The following is a 22,133-nucleotide window of genomic DNA, read 5'->3' on the forward strand; positions in this document are numbered from 1 at the left end:
ATGCTGCAACTACTGAAGCCCACGAACCTAGAGCCCATGCTCCGCAACAAGAGAAGCCACCACAGTGAGAAGACAGTGCACCTCAACGAAGAGTAGCCCCTGCTCGCCTCAACTAGAGAAAGCCCACGTGCAGCAACGAAGACCCAACACACCAAAAATAAATAAATAAATGTATTAAAAAAAAAACCTTAAAAAGCTGTCAACAAAGAGGTTGTAGAAGGCATGTACCTTAACATAATAGAGGCTATATGTGACCAGCCCATAGCTAATATCTTTTTTTTTTTTTTTCATAGCTAATATCTTAATGGTGAAAAGCTGAAAGCTTTTCCTCTTAAGATCAGGAAGACAAGGATGCCCACTCTTGCCACTTTTATTCAACATAGTATAGGAAGTTCTAGCCAGAAAAGTTAGGCAAGAAAAAGAAATAAAAGGTATTCCAATTGGAAAGGAAGAAGTAAAACTGTCACTGTTTGCAGATGATGTGGTATTATATATAGGAAGCTGTAAATCTCTATCAAAAAAACTGTTAAAACTAATAAATTCAGTTAAGTTGCAGGATATAAAACAAATATACAAAAATATGTTGTATTTCTATATAATAATGTACTATCAGGAAGAGAAATTAAGAAAATATCATTTACAATTGCATCAAAAAGAATAAAATACCTAGGAATAAATTTAACCAAGAAGGTGAAAGACGTATGTATCAGAAACTACAAGACGTTAATGAAAGAAACTGAAGAAGACACAAATAAATGGAAAGATATTCTGTGCTCATGGATTGGAAGAATTAATATTGTGAAAATGTCCATATTACCCAAAGCAATCTACCGATTCAGTGCAATCCCTATCAAAGTTCCAATGGAATTTTTCACAGAAATAGAACAATCCTAAAATTTCTGTGGAACTGTAGAAGACCCCAAATAGCCAGAGTAATCTGGAGAAAGAAGAGCAAAGCTGGAGACATCACACTCCCTGATTTCAAACTATATTACAAAGCTATAGTAATTAAATTAGTATGGTATTGGCATCAAAACAGACATATAGATCAATGGAACAGAATAGAGAGCCCGGAAATAAACCTACATGTATATAGTCAATTAATATAAAACAAAGGAGCCAAGAATACACGATGGGGAAAGAACAAGTTTCTTCAATAAGTGGTATTGGGAAAATTAGCCACATGCAAAAGAATGAAAGTGGGCCACTCTCTTAAACCATACACAAAAATTAACTCAAAATGGATTGAAGGCTTGAGTGTAAAACCTGAAACCGTAAAACTAGAAAAATGCATAGGTGGTAAGCCATAGCATAGGTCTTGACAATGATTTTTTGAGTCTGACACCAAAAGCAAAAGCATCAAAAGCAAAAATAAACAAGAGGGACTACATCAAACTAAAAAGCGTCTGCACAACAAAGGAAACCATCAACAAAATGAAAAGGCAACCTACTGAATGAGAGAAAATATTTACAAGTCATATATCTGATAAGGGGCTACTATCCAAAGCATATAAAGAGCTCATACAGCTCAATGGCAAAAAGGCAAGCAATCCCAATTAAGAAATGGGCAGAAGATCCCAAAAGACATTTTTTTCCAAAGAAGATCACAGATGGGCAACAGATATGAAAAGATGCTCTACATTGTTAATCATCAGTGAAATGCACGTCAAAACCGTAGAGAGATACCACCTCCCACCTTTTAGAATGGCTGTTATTAAAAAGACTAGAAAAAAACAAGTGTTGGCAAGGATGTGGAGAAAAGGGAATCGTTGCATACTGTTTGTGGGAATGTAAACTGGTGCAATCACTACAAAAAAATATTTTGGAGGTTCCTCAAAAAATTAAAAGTAGAACTACCATATGATCTAGTGGTACACTTCTGGGTATTTATCTGAAAAAAACAGAAACACTTAACTTGGAAAAAACATATACACCCCTGTGTTCATTGCAGCAATATTTACAGTAGCCAAGACTAGGTTAAGGACCCTGACCTCTGTGCTCTTAGTACATCCAGACTGCACCTTTATTAGTTATTGTAACCACCACATTTCATTATAATGAACTGTTTATATTTGCCTTTCATCCACAAACTGAAGGCAGGGTATCCTATCTCCATTATCTCAGCAACCCAAAGTGCTTGGCATGTTGGGACCCAGCAGATGATTGCTGAACTGAGCTGTAGTTCTGAGCATTTGTCTGTAGTAGTTCTTGTGCACAAGGGTAGCTCTTAGCTATATTGGACTGGAAGGTGATAGTCACAATCTAGACAGCATTTCATTGAGTCTTCTGATATTTTCACAGACCAGATGAAGTCATGCTAGCTGTGAAGATACTTGTATGGGTTAGTCACTGGGTAAATGCCCATGACATAAAAAGAATGCTGGAGTGAGAGCTCTAGTAGCAGGTGGGGCTTTCCCCAGGTAAATAATTCACTTGGGATGAAGAGACAGAAAATGTGCTGGCCAGATCTTTAGGTGACACAAATCTGGAAAGCCTAGGAAATAGTTCATAAGACCATCAGTATCTAAGAAGATATTGACAAGCCAAGCAATCCTAGAAAATGAAGTCTAGTAGGGGGAAATTAATGTAACAAGGGTTGGGGGTTAAAAAAAAAAGCCAGCTGCATAAGTACACAGTGTGGGAACTTGAGCTTGGCAGTGGGAAATGTGGCAGACAGAGGGACACTGCTGGCCACACACTAAATATATGAGTCAGCATGGTGTAGCTGCTCCAGAAAACTTTTATTAACAGAGACACAGCATCTCCACAGAATTTGGCAAGAGCCTCAGTCACACTCTTATCATTTCTGGATCATTTATCACCTTTTCTACTCAGTCCTGAGCCTGATGCATTTGGAGGGAGATGGTCACACTGGAGAATTCAAAGAAGAGTAACCAGGAAGGCTAAAATATTGTTTAAGGGATAAATGCAGAACTGGGGGTACTAGCCAGCAGAAAAGGAGACACAGGCAAACAGAGCTACTTTTAAACATCTGAAGTATTGTCTCACAGAAATGCTCAAGATTTTGGGGTGATGGCTACAAGGAATAGTGCTTAGACCAGGGTTGGATACTAGAAGGAGACAAATGTCGTCTATCATGAAGATAGATGCAATTTTCTAGCAGCAGTTACTATTCCAAAGATGAAATGGGTTACTTGGTTAGGGAGTGAGTTTCCCATTACTTAAGGCATACAAGCAGCAGTTGACCACCACTTGATAGAGGTGTTTTCAGAAGATTTTCAAACATCACTTAGTAGAATAAACTCTCTGGGCCCTGTGAACTTGGGCAGCCCAAGATCTTTCTCCACATTTTTTCCCCATGGGTACACATTTTATTTTCATAATGGAAGTCAGCGAGATAAAGATTCCTTTTGCCAATAAATTTGTGATACTAAATACATTAGATTTTGTATGCTTTTTGACTTGAATTCCTTTTAACTGTAAATTGTTTCTGTCAATAGATGGACGACCTCAGTGGGAAGTAGAAGGGAAAATAATCAAAGAAAAATGTCAAGGGGTAAGAAGTTTACTTCTTTAGAAATATGTAAGAAACTTAATGAGAAAATTGGATAATGCTGCTTTATGATATAGATGAGGAATCTTACCTGTTGAGTAATGGAAAAGTAAATTAGAATTTTTAGAAGTTTGGATGTGAGATACTTTCCTGGTACTAAAATTAAAGTTTAAGAAAGATAAACAGTTGGGTGTCTTTCTTCCCCGTTTTTGTGTATGGGAAAGGAGAAATTAGAAATGAAAGATTATTAGAAGGTTCTTATACTGAAGTTATTTATTTCTCTGAATTCAGTGAAGAGATCAAACAAATTCAGTGAAGAACTTATACAGTGGGCAAAAAATAGGAGGAGGACAAGCCCTCGGGGGGTTGTGTATTTAATACACTACTTCCAGCTCCTTCACATTAAGCCTTCCAGGAATCAGCACTGAAAGTTGTGGTCCCTTCATCCTGGTTGGAATGGAGACAGAATTTTTTCTGGGATAGACAGTACCACTTCCTACAGTGCTCTTCAAAGACCTAGAGAAGTTAGATTAAGGATTGCAGTTGAGGACTTCCCTGGTGGTCCAGTGGTTAAGACTCTACGCTGCCAATGCAGGGGGAGCGGGTTCAGTCGCTGGTCGGGGAACTGAGATCCCCACATGCTGTGCGGCGCGGCCGAAAGATTAAAAAGGATTGCAGTTGATTTGGGGCTAAAAGTTTTCACCCTGCATATGTAAAATTATTCTTAATATAGAAGATTTTGTGTATTGCCAGTTTAGAACATTTTGAATATAAAGTTTAAGATAAGGGAGTTCCCTGGTGGTCTAGTGGTTAGGATTCAGTGCTTTCCCTGCCATGGACCAGGCTCAGTCCCTGGTCGGGGAACTGAGATATCCTGCAAGCTGCACAGTGAGCCCCCCCCCCAAAAAAAAAATTTAAGATAAGAAATCTAAACTGTAACACAACTTGGGAACTATTAAACTTGATTAAAAATTAGAACAGACTTCCACTTAAGATGTATAGTAATACGTAATATTTATTACAGCAAAATATCTGGCTGTATAGTATGTAAGACTTTTGATTTCTGCTACAACTAGAAACCCAAGTGGGTGAGTGAAAAGCAATTTCTCCCTTAATGGTTTACTTGAAAGAGCTTTTCTCTGTTAAGACTGAAGTATCCATAGAGTAAATCTCCAGATGACTTATATACCAGTTTACTCGCATAATGAGCCTGAATAGTTAAGATTCATGAGACGTGTTGAGTTTAGCAGGTGCATTTCATTTTTAGTTCTGAGTGTAACACAATCTTGCTTTCCATGCTCCTTAGGCTCACATTGTCCTTGAAGTTCCTCCATATCATAACCCAGCAGTTACAGCTGCAGTGCAGGTGCACTTTTATCTTTGCAATGGCAAGAGGAAAAAAAGCCAGTCTCAACGTTTTACTTACACACCAGGTACGAGGAGTTGTTGTGATGGTTTACTATAGAGCTTTCTTTCATAATGAATAAAAAGTTATTCAATGAATCCTGTATTAGAGTGTTTAAAGGTAGGGTCCTTATAATCATTAAAAATCCCAACGCATGCTTAATCTGTAAAGTTTGAATTGACTTTAAATATTAGATCTGATAGCAATTGTTATTTTGTAGTCACTTATTATAAGGAAATTAAAAGATTGTATCAATAGATTTGAAGTCTGTTTTTCAGGAGTTATCAAAAATCACCAGCACTGTTGGAATAGTAGGTGTTTGTGAATATGTGTGAACTTTCCTTGTGCCCTTCCAGTGCCCTTAGCACTGCAGAAAGGCAGTGTGCCTGTTTCATAGTGTCTTCATCTCAACCATTCCCAATCAAAACCTCTCATTAAATTTTCATTTGGCAAGCAGCAACTGTAGCATGTATTGGCTTTGGGGGAATGTAATATTGATGGCAGAATTCCTGATTTTATAGAGACACCATAACAAAGGAGGCTTTCACACCTTTTTCTGCAGCAGTTCAAGTGCTGTAATTTTCCAGATCTGGATTGTGACACATGAATATTATATGCAGTAATTCACGCTGATGTTTACATACTTAGAGAACAGACATTTATAGAGGTCTTCTCTGTGTTAAGTGCTGCATTTGTCACCAGAACATATAATGATAAAAAAATCATAGTGAACCTTATTCTTCAAAACTTGTAAAAACTTTTAAATGGTTTATAGTAAATGAAAAGAACAAACACATGAATTTGAGAGGGTATTGGTTATTAGTCATTCATTTGTCATCATATTATTTAAAGCCTGGCTGTATTTCATTTAGAGCCTCTGAAGGCCACTTATATTCCAGAATCTGAAAATTATTATTGATCTTGTTAATATATTACTTGGTAATAAAATATTTGAGATAATTTTCAAATAGAATACAAACCTTTGAAAACAAAAGATTTTGATTAGCCATTTCATTTACTCATTAATTCAATAAGTGTTTAAGGGTGCACACTAGTTGGGTAAAACCTCTCTTAGCTTCTCTCATGGAGCTTATAATCTAGTGGAACAAATAGAAGCTAATAAACCTCTAAATAAATAAATTACTTACAAATTTGTAATTAGAAACAGAGGTAAGGAATGTTAAGGAAAGGAAAACAGTGCTGTGGGTGAAAATAACAGAGGGACCCTTGTCTAGGCTAACTGGTTGTGAAAAGACTTCTATGAGGAGTTGAGAACTAGAAAGTAATAGTAATAGTTTATAATTATGTAACATTTACTATGTTTTAGTACTGTTCTAAGACCTTTCTGTATTCATTTAATCCTCTTAATAAACCTATGGGGGCCTTCCCTGGTGGCGCAGTGGTTGAGAGTCCGCCTGCCGATGCAGGGGACGCGGGTTCATGCCCCGATCCGGGAAGATCCCACATGCCGCAGAGTAGCTGGGCCCATGAGCCATGGCCGCTGAGCCTGCACGTCCGGAGCTTGTGCTCTGCAACAGGAGAGGCCACAACAGTGAGAGGCCCGCGTACCACAAACAAACAAACAAACAAAACAAACCTATGGGATAGGTTATTGTCTTATTTTACAAATGAGGAGACTGAGTGGCTAAGTAATGTGCCCAAGGTCTCCTAGAGCCAAACATAGGCAGTCTGGTTCCAGAGTCTGGGCTCATAACGTATCCTAGACTACATCTGTTTATTCATTTATTTAGTAAACATATAAAGCATTTAGTGTGTACTGGGTGCTATTCTCAGCAGTTTATACATAATAACTCATTTATCCTCCCATAACCCTATAAGGTAGGTAGTGTTGCCCTTCCCATCTGGCAAGTGAGTGAACTGAGATCACACAGCTAATAAAGGCAGAGGTGAGATTTTAATCCAGGCAGTGTGGCTGTACAGTCTATACTGTTAATTATTGTTAGATAAAGTGTGGGAGAACATTCCACATAAAGGCAGTAGCATATGCAAAGGCCTTATGGTTGGTTGGATCATAGAGTATTAAAAGAGTTGTAAGAAGTGAGTTTTAATAGGGAGGTGACGTGATCAGATTTGTAATTCAAAAATAATTTTTCCCATATTTCTAATGTCACTTTAAAAGATGTCATTGACCAGTTTAGTCTTTTCTCAACTTACTAACTGTGGAGGGTGAGATTTATATGGGAGAGGCCCAAGAAGGTTAAAAAGGTGATTCAGACAGCTAGAGTATTTTGAGTATACATAGGAGAGAGCCTCAGTGATGATAAAGAATATCAGGTTTCTGGGAAGGTTGGGAGAGGATAGGATTTAAAATATGCAAGTTGGAATGGACCTTAAATGGGAGAAGGAACAAGAGGGAAGGTAAAGGAGATGAACAAGATGGATATACATTAGGAAGGTTTACAGATTTAGTAATGGAGAGTTTAGGGAGTTTCCATATGATAGCTTCAATTTTGTTTCTGTAAAGAATGACATGAAGTCTCCTATTGTGAGCAGAGTGAGGGGAATGTCGGTGATTTGGCAGTTTAACAGTGTGGAGAAGTTTGAAAAAGTTGTAAAGAGGGAAAAGTAAGTTACCACAGACATGTAATAGGATTCTAGGCATGATCAAAGGACACCTTTGATGTTGATATTGGTTCATTTGTGGATACTAATTAGCTCTGCTATGTAACTTTCTTAAGCAGCACTCAGATTCTTCAGGGCAGGTGGTAAAATATGGATAGTAGAGCTCTTCCAGGGTGAGAGTTACTAAAGACAACAGGGTCCAAGAATGTTAGAAAATTCTTTTGAGATGAGGAACTATAGAATCTAACTTGAATAAGAAGGGAGAGAGCTTCTAGAATTGGGGTAAAAAACAATAGGGTCAGCATGTTAGAGGTGTTGATTACTACCATCATAGTGGTGGTAATAGGCAAACAGAAAGGAGCAAATATAATGCCTTTACATTATCAGCTCTTGAATTGAGAGGACAATATAAAGGCAGAGTCCTAGAGGGCATTACATGTAAGAATGGAAATCAATGGGGCTCCAGAGTGCAGGGAGATATTGGATTGGACTGGAGCTGTCATAACTGGCTTTGTGGTTGACAGAATACAAATCAGGTGGCACACACTAACGAAGGAAGAGTGGACACACAGGAGTGTTTGGACAGTCCTTATTCTGGTTGATTACTGCTTTTTGTCTGTAACATTTGGCTTTTTTCACTTTTTTTCTGAAGTGAAATTTTGAATAAAGTTTTTACAAAGGCAAATACATAACTGTGAATTTTTTTAAAAGACAAGTTGGAAAAAATTTTTTAAAACACCCATATTCTCTTCCACTGTCATTATCTCCTTTTAGATCCTTTTGATCCGTATATAGATACATCCTTTTAAAAATAGAAATGGGGGCTTCCCTGGTGGCGCAGTGGTTGAGAGTCCGCCTGCCGACGCAGGGGACACGGGTTCGTGCCCCGGTACAGGAGGATCCCACATGTCATGGAGTGGCTGGGCCTGTGAGCCATGGCCGCTGAGCCTGCGCATCTGGAGCCTGTGCTCCACAACGGGAGAGGCCACAACAGTGAGAGGCCCGTGTACCGCAAAAAAAAAAAAAAGAAAAGAAAAAGAAAAATAGAAATGGGACCATGCTATATTATATATACTAATTTTGTAACCTGAACATTTTTATTTTTCCTTATCAGCAGATAGAGTTTAACAGAATTTTGATAGCTTTTTAGTATTCTACTGTATGACCCTTTGTTATTTTAGAATTATTGTGTTTGTCTTTTTAATTTTATGAATTCTTTATATTAGAGATTTTAGCCATTTGTTTATGTTGGGGCAATAATTCCTTTTTAAATTTTATAAAAGTTTTAGATATTCGTAAGTTGCATGTTTTTTATTAAAGGATTTGTTAATTTGTTTCCTTTTTGGCAACCCCCTAGCAATAGGGATCTGACCAATATCAATATCCAATGGAGGAATAATCATTAGCTGCAAGTGGCTGATTAAAAAATTTTTTCTTTAAATTAGGGATTGTGTTTAGTATTATTTGTCCCACAATCCATTTACTTTGTAGAATGAAGACAGTTAGCAGCATATGTGTATGATTCACAAATTACCCTTACCGCAGATGGTAATAGAGCACACAGCCCTTCCTTAGTGGTGCTGTCTGAACTTCTGCCCAGCTTCTAGCTTCAGAACTTCCAATGTGGGAGACTCTACCCCCACCCTAGAGGAAATGTGTCTCCCTCTGAAGCCCAGCAGAAGTTATTTGTACTTGGGGGTACCATCTGAGCTCTGGCTTTTGGCATCATGGGGATTTTTCAGAGCAGCATTAGAGCCAAACTCTTATGTATAATATTTTGCCTGTGGAAGGGTATATTCTGTGTTCCAAATAGTTGACTGGACAGACTGACTTTTGTATTGTGGTTGTTTTGATTGGGAGAAAAAGCATGCCTTACAGTCAGGAGATCAGATCTCAGCTCTGCCACAGACTGTACCTACTGATTAACCTCTATAAAATGAGGATATAATACTAAAGCAGTGGTTTTCAAATTGCTTAGGTTGTTTATTCTTCAAATAAAATCTTATGCAAAAAGCCAGTATATGAAAAAGGATGAAAGCCAGCTTGGGTGCTCTCTTTGCACTGGAAAAGGAAATCCAGAGCTCTTTCTCTTTACATCCTGTTCTTCTACATCCACCACTTCAAGAAGAGTGTGAGGCTTCTCATGGTTTGAAAACCACTAGACCAGTTGATTTTTTTTTTTTTTCCTGGATGCCTCTGTTCATCAACATTCTAAGTTTGAGAATTAGCATGTATAATACAAAAGGTAGAGTTATTGTGTTTCTAAAACTCATCTCATTGTAGGTATTATAAGATCTGTTTAACTGTATTTCCCTCCAAACAAGAATAAATTACCATAGACCAGCGGTGAGGACTTCTTATGGTTTGGTCAGGTTGGAGTCTGAATCTCTTATAGACAAAAAGAGTGATACTTGATTTGGCAGAGTGGAAATGCACTCGATTTAGTAGAGCCAATTCTCAATCTGGCTACCCACATGTCAGTCAGGAACATAGAAATAAGGATTGGAGCATGCAAAAAAGATGGATGTTATGCTGTAGTTTTCAGTCCCTCTGTCTCCTTTTTAGTGCATGATAACCAACCACTTATGTAACCAAGGGCCCCACCTGTTCCATTAAGGATTAAGGGATGAGAGTAGGCTTTCTTGGATATTCTCCTTCCTTATGTAGAAATATGACTCTGGATATAGGATTCACTGTAGTTTTCCTGAGACCAGAGTAGGAGCTGAAGTAGAAGACAAAAAAATCCAGTAGTCCAAGGACAAAGTTCTAGTTCTGCCAAAGTCAGAAGAAAAGTAAGTGCATCAAGACATTAGGGGGAAAAAAAAAGAAACGAAAAAAAAAAAGACATTAGAGAGGTCAGGAGCCAGTAGACACGGTGAACCATACTTGAAATACCTGAGCAAGAATCAGAAACTGGATGGAGGTCTGGGTCAAGAACATGAGCATTGTGGCAGAAGCAACGAGATTGGTGATATACCTTTCTCTCAGTCCTTAGGGTTGTTGTCTCATTGTTAGAGGTGGGCTCACCAGTTGCCAGATTTAGAGGCTAAAGCAGATGAATAATGAACCTATCCTGTTCTTCTAGGAAGCCAGAGCAAAGTGCAGAACTCAAATGCACCCCAAACAACTGCTCCATTAATTACCTCTTCTACAGTAAAATATACTATCAGGGCTATCTTAATTCTTACCTTCATTTTCTCAGATTGAGACCATGCTTATGTGAAGAGACTTGTACTTGGCAAAGGTTTAATAAATGGACAGATGAGATTTGACCTTGCTTTGGGTCTCATTATTTTCCTTTGACATAAAATGGAGTTTCTTATATTTTGTGAAGATCATGAAAATTTTAATTATGTTAATTTTTAGTACAAACTTGGAAGGAACAATGAGATGTGAATTTAGGAAAATTATTTTTTAATGTATTATTGCACTTCAATAGGAGGCTAAAGTAGATAATTTTTAGAAAAATGGACTGAAGTGCTTGCCAAGAGAAACAATGACATCAGTTGTTTTGACACACAGTAAATTAACGGCTCTTTTCTGTTTTGATATGCATATTAAATAAAATAAGCAAAATGCATTGATTCCTACTTTAAGCAGTCCTTTCATCAAGTAGACTCAAACTAATTCATGGATCTGCTACTTTTCTAATGTCATAAAGGATGATGATTGGTATTTGTAACCTCTGCTTGCTTGGTGGAATGGTGAAGTAGAATTTCCGTTGGTAATACAGTATACTGCAGTGAATAAAAGCATGGACTTTGCAGGCAGAAAAACCTGCGTTCAAGTCCTTATGATACCACTTAGCTGCTGTGAGATCTTAGTGTCTTTAATCTCCTCTTCAGTATACTCACTCATCTGTAAGGCAGGGATAATAATAATCCCTCATAATGATCTTGGGGTTTTAAAAAAATTATTTATTTTTAAATAAGTAGTATATACACATGGTGGAAAACATTCAAAAGTCCCCAAAACTTAGACAGTAAAAAGTAAATCTTCCTCATGCTCCTATCCCCTATTCACCTAGTTTCCCTTCCCAGCAATAAACACAACAGTTATCAGTTTATTGTGCATCTTTCCAGAGATACCACACATATATAAGCAAAAACATGTGTACATGTGTATATGTGTGTGTATATATACATACACAATATTTTTCGTGAATTGTGACATATACACATGTTCTGCAATTGACTTTTTTTTACTTAACAACATGTCTTAAAGATCTTTCCAATATCACTTCATAGAGGTCTATGCAGTATTGGTTTGTTTTTTTTTTAACTTGAATACTTTTGAAGCAAGAACCACTCCGTGTTGTCTTCTTTTTACTGGTTTCACATATTTTATATTATCTGTCTTCCCTGAAGGCATTTGAGTTTTCAACCCCTGGCTTGTGTGTGCACTACAGTTGTGTAGCCTAGAATGAAGGCCTTTCATAATTATTTTATGTATTATGTAATAACATTTGCATTAATCACTTTCTTTTCAGTTTTGATGAAGCAAGAACACAGAGAAGAGATTGATTTGTCTTCAGTTCCATCATTGCCTCATCCTGTCCAGACCCAGAGGCCTTCTTCAGATACAGGACACCTACATGACAGTGTACTGTCTGCACAGAGAAGCTTGGTTTGTCCCATCCAGCTAACATATGCATCCATGGTAACCTCAACCCATCTGCCACAGTTGCAGTGTAGGGATGAGAGTGCTGGTAAAGAACAGCGTATGATACCTTCTTCAGTTGTGCACCAGCCTTTTCAAGTCACACCAACACCTCCTGTAGGGTCTTCCTATCAGCCTATGCAAACTAATGTCGTATTCAATGGACCAACTTGTCTTCCTGTTAATGCTGCCTCTAGTCAAGAATTTGATCCAGTTTTGTTTCAGCAGGATGCAGCTCTTCCTAATTTAATAAATCTTGGCTGTCAGCCACCATCATCCATACCTTTTCATTCTTCAAATTCAGGCTCAACAGGACATCTCTTAGCCCACACACCTCATTCTGTGCAGACCTTGCCTCATCTGCAGTCAATGGGATACTGTTGTTCAAACACAGGACAAAGATCTCTTTCTTCTCCAGTGGCCGATCAGGTTACAGGTCAGCCTTCCCCTCAGTTACAACCCATTACGTATGGTCCTTCACATTCAGGGACTGCTACAACAGCTTCCCAAGCAACCTCTCATCCCTTGGCCAGTTCACCGCTTTCTGGGCCACCATCTCCTCAGCTACAGCCTATGCCTTACCAGTCTCCTAGCTCAGGAACTGCCTCATCACAGTCTCTAGCCACCAGAATGCATTCTGGACAGCACTCAACTCAAGCACAAAGTACAGGCCAGGGAGGTCTTTCTGCACCTTCATCCTTATTATGTCACAGTTTGTGCGATCCAGCTTCATTTCCACCTGATGAGGCAACTGTGAACATTAAACCTGAACCTGAAGAGCAGGAACCTAACTTTTCTACAATTGGTCTTCAGGACATCACTTTAGATGATGGTAAGTTCATCTTTATGCTTTGAAGCAGTGAAGATCCAGGAACTTCCTTCCCTCAAGAGTCATGAGAAAGTTACCATGGATTGTTTATTGGCATATGGTTGGGCTTTTTAATAAGTTGTTTTTACTAGAAATATGTTGATATATGACTCGGAAGATAGACATGAACATATATGCTTTAAAGTCTATTTTACCACTTATATCTGTTGGGAAGGGTGAGACCTTGAGTAATAACCTACCACCTATTTGTGATGGAACTGAAGATGTGAGCTTTTATTGAGCATTTTTCCTTTCAGAACATACAGTGAGGTCACAGTGTCTAGAGAATGGAATTCAGAAGTGTTAATTCATTAAACGTTGCAGAATGCCACCTCTTTGCAAGGCACAGAGTTAAATGCTAGGAATACTAGAAAGGTATGACGATAGAGTTCTTGTCCTTGAGGAGACTCACACAAGTAAAGAACCTGCTTCTCTGTGGCCCTGCCAGCTTGCTGAGTCAGATAGTGGTGATGGTACAAGACCAGACTGGTTTGCTGCTGGTGGTACAGCTGTTGGCACCATGATAAAAAGAAGCTATTTATGTAAATGTAGCAAGTTGGTATGTAGACCTCTGTTTTTATGAAATCATAAATTGGACAGCAAACTCTGGAAATTAATTATTTTAATAATTGAAAATTCCCCCAAGGTAGGATTTTCAGGTAATAATTTTAGAGTTTATTCTTGGCTTTGTCATTTATATGGTAGTGAAATTTTGTCGAAATAGGAATTCAGTGAAAGCTACCTGTGTAAGTGTTGTACAATATGAAAAATTTGAAACATGGACACAATTTTAATTCTCTCTCTGATTCTGTATTAATCTGTAGAAAAGTAACTCTAGGGCAGCCATCTCCTTTATACATCTGGAGAGGCTATTTACTACTTAGTTGCAAAGCTGGTTTTAAATTCCAAACATAAGGGAAAAGGAAGGTATATAAAATGATAAAATGTGGGAGCCCCCACCCTAGCCCCGACCTGGCACCAGGGCTTTACTGTCAGATGAGTATATGAGGATACAATGATGCAGTAGGTCTTAGTCACTTACAACCAAGATATAAAAGAAGCACATTGAGAGATCAGCAAAGAGATGTGAAAGATTCTATAAGAAGGATTCAGAGAGGCTTCCTTGAGGAGATGACTTTTAAGCCAGTCTTGGAGGATGAATATATTTTTCAGTAAATAAGGATCAATCACTTCTTATCCTTTTGGCTAAGAACAAGTGTAGTATCGGTAAATGAGAATCAAAGGGAAAACCAGACAACAGAAGCAGAAACATAGAGCTATGTCTGGGAAAGTATGATTTTCTGTGGCTGGAGGGCAGATGGCATACTAGAGGACGGCTTTCAAAGCCACAAGGGGATATGCCAGGTCATTTGTGTATAAACAGAAGGTATAGCTGTAAACAAGCAAAACCCACAATTTGCATAGTATTGTTATCTAATTTAACTCTTACTGATTCTCTAGATAGCTATATTTAGAGAATCAGACTTTCTGAAGATCACATAACTGGTAAGTAGCAGAGCTGAGACTGGAGGCAGGTCTTTTCAGTCTAGTCTTTTTCTTGCAGTACTACAGCTGCCCCCCAGCAACAGCAGGCTGTGGTGGTTAGAACGCAGCACTAAAGGGGATCCCCCAAGCTTTTTTAATTCCTAGAGAATAGTGGAACGTTCTCTAGGAATGCATGTGCAGAATTTCACTGCATGAATATATGTTCACAACAGCATCTGATCTGTCACACTTGTATTGCATTCAAGGTTTGTGTTTAGAATTTTAATCCCTGAAACAAAGGGTGAGACCTGGAATGTGATAACCTACCACTTCAGTGATGCCACTGAAAACACAAGATTTATTAAGCAGGTCTCATAGCTGCTGGGTATTCCAGCTCATTTTCTTTCCAAATGAAGACTGTTTTTCTAAAAAGAGACCAAAGCTGGAACCTGCTCTTTCTAATTTACCACAGATTGAGTGATTTTGGGGGGGACAGCAAATTGGAACTTTTAGAAAGGTTTTATGGAATTTTTATTTATTTCATCTTTTGAATATGTCAAGATTCTTTTGAATATGTGAAGATATGTTGCAGAAACAGAGAATCTGGAAAAATGAGGTCTATGAGGGCAAATATAAAAGCAATTTCATTTTTGTTCCATTCACAATTAAGCAAAGTTCCCCACAGAGGACAAGGACTGGCTAATGAATTCCCTTATTGCCACCTATCAGGAGACTTGATAGAAGCTCAGTGGTGGCACTTCCCTGGTGGTCCGGTGGTTAAGACTCTGCGCTTCCAATGCAGGGGGCGTGGATTTAATCCCTGGTCGGAGAACTAGGATCCTTCATGCTGTGCGGTGCAGCTACAAAAAAGCTTAAAAAAAAAAAAGAAGCTCAGTGGTGCTAGCGGTAATTAAAGAGGGGGTGGGAGAACTAAAATACACTCCTGGGCACCTCAGATTATTGGATGTATAATTTTTGCAATTTACATTTTGATGCTATCAAATATCAAGTGAATTTTTGATGTTTGCCAACTGACTCATTGATTTTGTTATTTTGATTTGCCCTTTTTTTTTGGATTTGCCTTTGAAGGTAAACTAGAGGCTTAGAAAATCCTACAGTTCTGCAGAGTTTTAATATAAATTCATTAAAAAACAATAATAACATATTTCATAGGCCTTGAACGCCTACTTGGAACTCTAGTACTTGAATGGCCCCTTTCTGGTAAGCTTTAAAAGTAAGCCATAAAACACGCCAAAAAGGATTAGAAGTACTTAAAGTGAACTTTGCAGTTAGCTTGAGCTCAGGTTTTATTTTAACTTTTCTATATTGTGTAATTTCCACTCCGCAACTAGAGGACACAAGTAATTTCTTTAAATTTGTCTTATACTAGTTAAATATACTTATCATCTAATCCTAATAACTTTCATTAATCCTATTTGTTTTATATTTATTTACCCTTTTTTTAAATCAAATTAAAGATTAAGACAAATAACATATCCTTTTTATTTTTGAAATTTTTAATTAAGTTGGAGTCTGTCAAGAATCATTCAGGTATTACTTGACTGTTACTTTTAGAAATACGGACATTAACACCTTAATTTTTTATTTTAAATTCAGTGACATTTAATAGAGAAGATATTAGTGCACCTCAGCTCAGAAATTCAAGACTTGTAGAACTAAAAATACTGTAATACAGCTCCCCCATTTTATAGATAAAGAATCTGAGTTTTACAGAGCTTAAGGTATTCATCCAGGGTAACACTGATTTAATAGCAGAGTAAAGACTAAAACCCAAGTCTCCTGGTTCCTAATTCAGTACTCTAAGAGCTTTTTCAGTATCTGCAATCATGTTTTTCATCAGTCTGTGGTTTGAGACCGTGGATGTAGAGCAAGCAGAATAGATGAAAGAAAGTGCTGTTTTCTCAGCAGAGCCTTGGTTTGTGAGAGGGGCCAGGGCAATCTTAAAATTCTAGATTCTCAGTATAGATGAAGTTTTAAAGGCTCTCTGCTCCATCCTCATCTTTCACACTGGAATTCATACTCTGGTATCCCTAGTGATATTATATTCCTGTTGGTCTCTTCATCTCCAGATTCTTTGGAACATCTCAGGGCCTTTTAAGTTCCAGCTGCCCTTGTTTTATGTGGGTTCTGATGCCTCTGGAATAATGCAGAACAAATCTAATCATTGTTCTGTAATAATCCTTCACATCTGTGAAATCTTGATCTCTTTCCCAAGTCTTAAAAACACTCCAGCAATTTCATCCTTCCCTCAGCCTCACTAACATGGTAGTTCCCTTCTGTTTGAACCCTGGTGTTTAGTTCCTTTTCACAGGGCGTATCCAGAAGGGAACACTCTAGCCAGCTCAAAGTGGATTGGGACCGTCACCTTCCTTGTTCAGAAGACTTTATTTATCAGTTTGGTGTTAGGTCAGGGGATTTTCTTAGCTCCATCTTGCTGTTAATTTAGTGAGTCATAAGTGCTAGTCATTAGTCATAACTAAATCACATCTATTCTGTATCCCCACCCCCCACCCCTCCACCGTGGATTTTTACATATGTTTTTGGAACCCAGGACTAAACTTTGCAGTTTAGTTTGTTCAGAAACTGAATCCTTGTTCAGTTTCATTGAGGTGATTTTGACCCCTCATGTCAATCTTCCAAACTCAGAAGAGTCCTAGAAGCATTTCTCGTTTTCAGAGTAATGCGGCTCCCTCCTCAGGGGGATTATTCCTTGGGGTAGTAGCAGCAGCAGAATACTGACCTTTACCAATTGATGTTCTCTTTCAAGCAGTCTCTTGGAAGGCTGTAATATATACTTACTCAACCAATTAGAGTGTTGTTCAAAATTCTTTTGCTACTTTCATTTTTCTTTGCTACCTAAGTGTACCATTGCCCCTGCTTGGAAAGCATGTGCTACTCTGTAAAATTATCAGTGAGTTTTTACTCAGATGTTAAAGTTTGTGTGCCTGGAGCTGTAATTTTTCCTAAACACTTCTGTGCATTATGGTGTGTATGTCCCAGATTTGGACCAAGTGATATGCATTAAAACAGTACAAAAATATAGAAATTGTCACAGCTGTGTTTTGAGCATTTTAATTAAGATTATAGTATTGTTAAACTAGACTGTCTTAGACTTTTAAATACAGGCCCATTTAATTTGTGATTGAGCTGAATCCAGTAAGAACTTTCCATTAGAGTCCCTCAATTCCCTCTTGTCCTCCTTCTTTCACAGACTAACAGAACCGTAGCTACAGCTCTTCAGCAGAGAAGAGGGTACATGTTAAATATAGCCTGACCTGCTGCTGTGGTGAAAACTGACACTGCCACTTGCAGGCTCTGTGCAGTAACATGCTGATCCTGAATGTAGGGCAATTGCTAATTTGACTGTAAACAGGGACTCTAGACGTGACCTCTGCTGCTGCAGTTCTATATAGGTGACAAGCAGATGAACCTGCTTTCCAGTTGCAAGGAAATGATAAATACAAGATTCAGGTGATTAACTTGGATGGGAAAGTCAGGAGACTGGTATGGAGGAGCAGAAGGGTAAATATTATTGTCAGTGAGCTAGCCCACCTGTTGGATACTCGTTTAATGGTGTTTATTGTATTTAAATAAATAAAACAAAAGAAAGCCATGCATAGCCAATAATGAGACTGGGTCCCAAATGAGGTGTTGAATCACTTAGGGGCTCAGTAGTGAAGGGAGGTAGATAATACTGAACTTTCTCTTTCAACTAGGACTCTGGGTAACTCATGAATACTCTTCTGGGAAGCATACATGTACCGTCCAGCCTCAAACATATTTATGATGGATAATTCCAGAGGCAAAAAGTCCCACAAATAATACCCATGTAGGCTTTGGATCATGGCTTACGCAGAACGGATCATGATGGGGATTCAGGACCTTAGACACAACCACTCTTGGACATATAATAAGAAAATTTAATTTTTAGACCCAGTGAAGCAAGAGCAAGCATTTGAGAAGACCTTTTATTTCTCATATCAGGTGTGTCTGTGTTATCTTACATGGCACAAATTAGTTATATTGTATATGAACAAAATTTTTTCCTTGAATCAACTTGACACTAAAATTTATACATAAACTGGGAAAAATCCAAGAGAGGTTACCAGTAAATAGCCAGCATATCACAGCATATCAGAAGTCTTCAAAATAAATTCACTTCAAAAAGTGTATTTAAAAATAATTGATGAATTAATTTTCTGTCTCACGTGTATTGCATATATATTTTGCCAGTTCATTTGTTTACCAGTTTTTAAAATAGTGTTTTGATCTATAGAAATGTAAAATATTTAGGTGGTCCAACCTAATATATCTTTTCTTTTTGATTTCTGTTTGTTTGTTTTTATTTTTGGCTGCATTGGGTCTTCATTGCTGCGCGAGGGTTTTTCTCTAGTTGCAGTAAGCGGGAGCTACTCTTCGTTGCGGTGCGTGGGCTTCTCATTGTGGTGGCTTCTCTTGTTGTGGAGCACGGGCTGTAGGCACACGGGCTTCAGTAGTTGTGGCACATGGGATCAGTAGTTGTGGCTCACGGGCTCTAGAGCGCAGGCGCAATAGTTGTGGCGCACGGGCTTAGTTGCTCCACAGCATTTCTTTTTGATCTGTGCTTTGGGAATCTTGTTTAGAAAGGCTTATCTCACCCCAATGTTATACAAAGTTCCCACTTATATTTTCCTCTAGGACTTGAATGATCTTACTGTTAATATTTAAATTTTTTATTTAACCTAGACTTTATTGGAGTATAAGACACTGAGTTGTAAGGTATTGAGGGTGGGATCTAAATTTAGTTTTTAAATACTTCACTGGTTGCCCCAACACTATTTATAGTATGTATTTCATTGATTCTATTGGGCACTTTTTATTTCAAACATGTTAACATCTTTGAAACCTGGATGTATCTGTGATAAATGTTTTACAATCTAAAAATAATAATAATGAATTATGGTTACTGTTTCTTGATAATAAAACTTTTTTTTTGAACACTGGTAGGCACTTTGCTCGTAGCTCATTAGTTCTTCCCAACAATCTGTAAAAAGTGAGTTATTAACCTTATTTTCAGAGATGTGGCTGAGAGAGTTTAAGCACAGTGTTATATGACCACAGACACTGGGACTGGCATTTGAATCCAGGTCTGTCTGAAATTTAGATTGTCTTGCACGTGTTTAGTGGCTTCTGAAATAACTATCGTTGATTACATTATATAATCTCACTTCTATAAACACAATAAACATAGTAACTTTCTGATGTCTGTCAAGTGTAAGATACGAAGCCAGTGTCTAAAGATGTATTCTATTTTAAAATTCTTATCCTGTTTCTGAGTTCCTTTGGAAATGAATCATTCACAGGGACAAAAGTATTTTATTTACTTATTTTTTATTTATTTATTTTTTTGGCTGTGTTGGGTCTTTGTTGCTGTGTGAGGGCTTCCTCTAGTTGGGGCGAGAAGGGGATACTCTTCGTTGCGGTGCATGGGCTTCTCATTGCAGTGGCTTCTCTTGTTGCAGAGCATGGGCTCTAGGCTCGTGAGCTTCAGTAGTTGTGGCACACAGGCTCAGTAGTTGTGGCACACGGGCTTAGCTGCTCTGCGGTGTGTGGGATCTTCCTGGAGCAGAGATCGAACCTGTGTCCCCTACATTGGCAGGCAGATTCTTAACTGCTGTGCCACCAGGGAAGTCCGTACAATTTTAAATACAGTAAATAAACCTCATTGATGAGGTAACATTTGATCAAAAACTTGAAGATGAGACGAAAAAACCTTGAAGATGAGGAAATTACCAATGTAGATACCTGGGGGAAGAGTATTCTAGGCCAAAGGGACAAGCAGAGGAAAGACCTTAAGGTAAGAGCATGTCTGGCTTATTGAGGAATGGCAATGAGGCCAGTGTGGCTGGAATATGAGGGATCTAGAGGGAAAGTAGTAGGAGATGTGGTCAAGGAGGAAATGGGGAGCCAAACGTGTAGGGCAACAGTTTTCAAACTTTTTGGTCTCAGGACTCCTTTTTTTTTTCTTTTTAATTGAAGTATAGTTGATTTACAGTGTTGTGCGAATCTCTGCTGTACAGCAAAGTGACTCAGTTATACATACATAAACATTCTTTTTTTATATGCTTTTCCATTATGGTTTATCATAGGATATTGAATATAGTTCCTTGTGCTATACATTAGGACCTTGTTGTTTATCCATTCTAAACATAATAGTTTGCATCTACCAAACCCAAACTCCCAGTCCCTCCCTCTCCTTCCCCCCCGCCCCCCTTGGCAACCACAAGTCTGTTTTCTATGTCTATGAGTCAGTTTCTGTTTTGTGGATAAGTTCATTTGTGCCATATTTTATATTCCACATGTAAGTGATATCATGTGATATTTCTCTTTCTCTGTCTGATTTACTTCACTTAGTATGATACTCTCTAGTTGCACCCATGTTGCTGCAAATGGCACTATTTCATTCTTTTTTATGTCTGAGTAGTATTCCATTGTATACATGTACCACATCTTCTTTATCCATTCATCTGTCAATGGACATTTAGGTTATTTCCATGTTTTGGCTATTGTGAACAGTGCTGCTGTGAACATAGGGGTGCACGTATCTTTTTGAATTATAGTTTTGTCTGGGTATATTCCCAGGAGTGCGGTTGCTGGATCATATGGTAATTCTATTTTTAGTTTTCTGAGGAATCTTCATACTGTTTTCCATAGTGGCTGTACCAACTTACATTCCCACCAACAGTGTAGTTCCCTTTTCTCCATACCCTCTCCAGCATTTATTTGTAGACTTTTTAATGAGGGCCATTCTGACCAGTGTGAGGTGGTACCTCATTGTAATTTTGATTTGCATCTCTCCAGTAATTAGTGATGTTGAGCATCTGTTAGCATGCCCATGTGTTTTCTGCCCTTTTTTGTGTGTGTGGTACGCGGGCCTCTCACTGTTGTGGCCTCTCCTGTTGCGGAGCACAGGCTCCAGACACGCAGGCTCAGCGGCCATGGCTCACGGGCCCAGCCGCTCCGCGGCATGTGGGATCTTCCCGGACGGGGGCACGAACCCGCGTCCCCTGCATCGGCAGATGGACTCTCAACCACTGAGCCACCAGGGAAGGCCCTGCCCACTTTTTGATTGGGTTGTTTGGTTTTTTGTTGTTGAGTTGTATGAGCTGTTTGTATGTTTTGGAAATTAAGCCCTTGTCTGTCATATCATTTGCAAATGTTTTCTCCCATTCCATAGGTTGTCTTTTCGTTGTTTTTTTTTTTTTAATGGTTTCCTCAGCTATGCAAAACCTTGTAAGTTTGATTAAGTCCCATTTGTTTATTTTTGTTTTTATTTCTATTGCCTTGTGAGACTGACGTAAGAAAACACTGGTATTATGTCAGAGAATGTTTTTCCTATGCTCTCTTCTAGGAGTTTTATGGTGTCATGTCTCATGTTTAAGTCTTTAAGCCATTTTGAGTTTATTTTTGTACATGGTGTGAGGGTGTGTAAATCAACTTCATTGATTTACATGCAGTTGTCCAACTTTCCCAGCACCACTTGCTGAAGGGACTGTCTTTCTCAGGACTCCTTTATAATCTTAAAAATTTTTGAGGATCCCCAAGAACTTTTATTTAGG

At 38.3% G+C, this 22,133-nt stretch overlaps 1 protein-coding gene across 2 annotated transcripts in view; it reads left to right on the plus strand.

The window, feature by feature from the left end:
• NFATC3 (nuclear factor of activated T cells 3) overlaps positions 1–22,133 on the plus strand; it is a 125,746-nt gene that overhangs the window by 87,947 nt on the left and 15,666 nt on the right. For both annotated transcript variants that reach the window (XM_065898493.1, XM_065898494.1), the window contains exons 7-9: positions 3,462–3,517; positions 4,821–4,947; positions 11,992–12,993. In XM_065898493.1, the coding sequence (XP_065754565.1) occupies positions 3,462–3,517; positions 4,821–4,947; positions 11,992–12,993 (1,185 nt within the window). The remainder of the gene's footprint in view (positions 1–3,461; positions 3,518–4,820; positions 4,948–11,991; positions 12,994–22,133) is intronic.

The sequence above is a fragment of the Phocoena phocoena genome, chromosome 20 (assembly GCF_963924675.1).
Source record: "Phocoena phocoena chromosome 20, mPhoPho1.1, whole genome shotgun sequence".
NCBI lineage: Eukaryota > Metazoa > Chordata > Mammalia > Artiodactyla > Phocoenidae > Phocoena > Phocoena phocoena.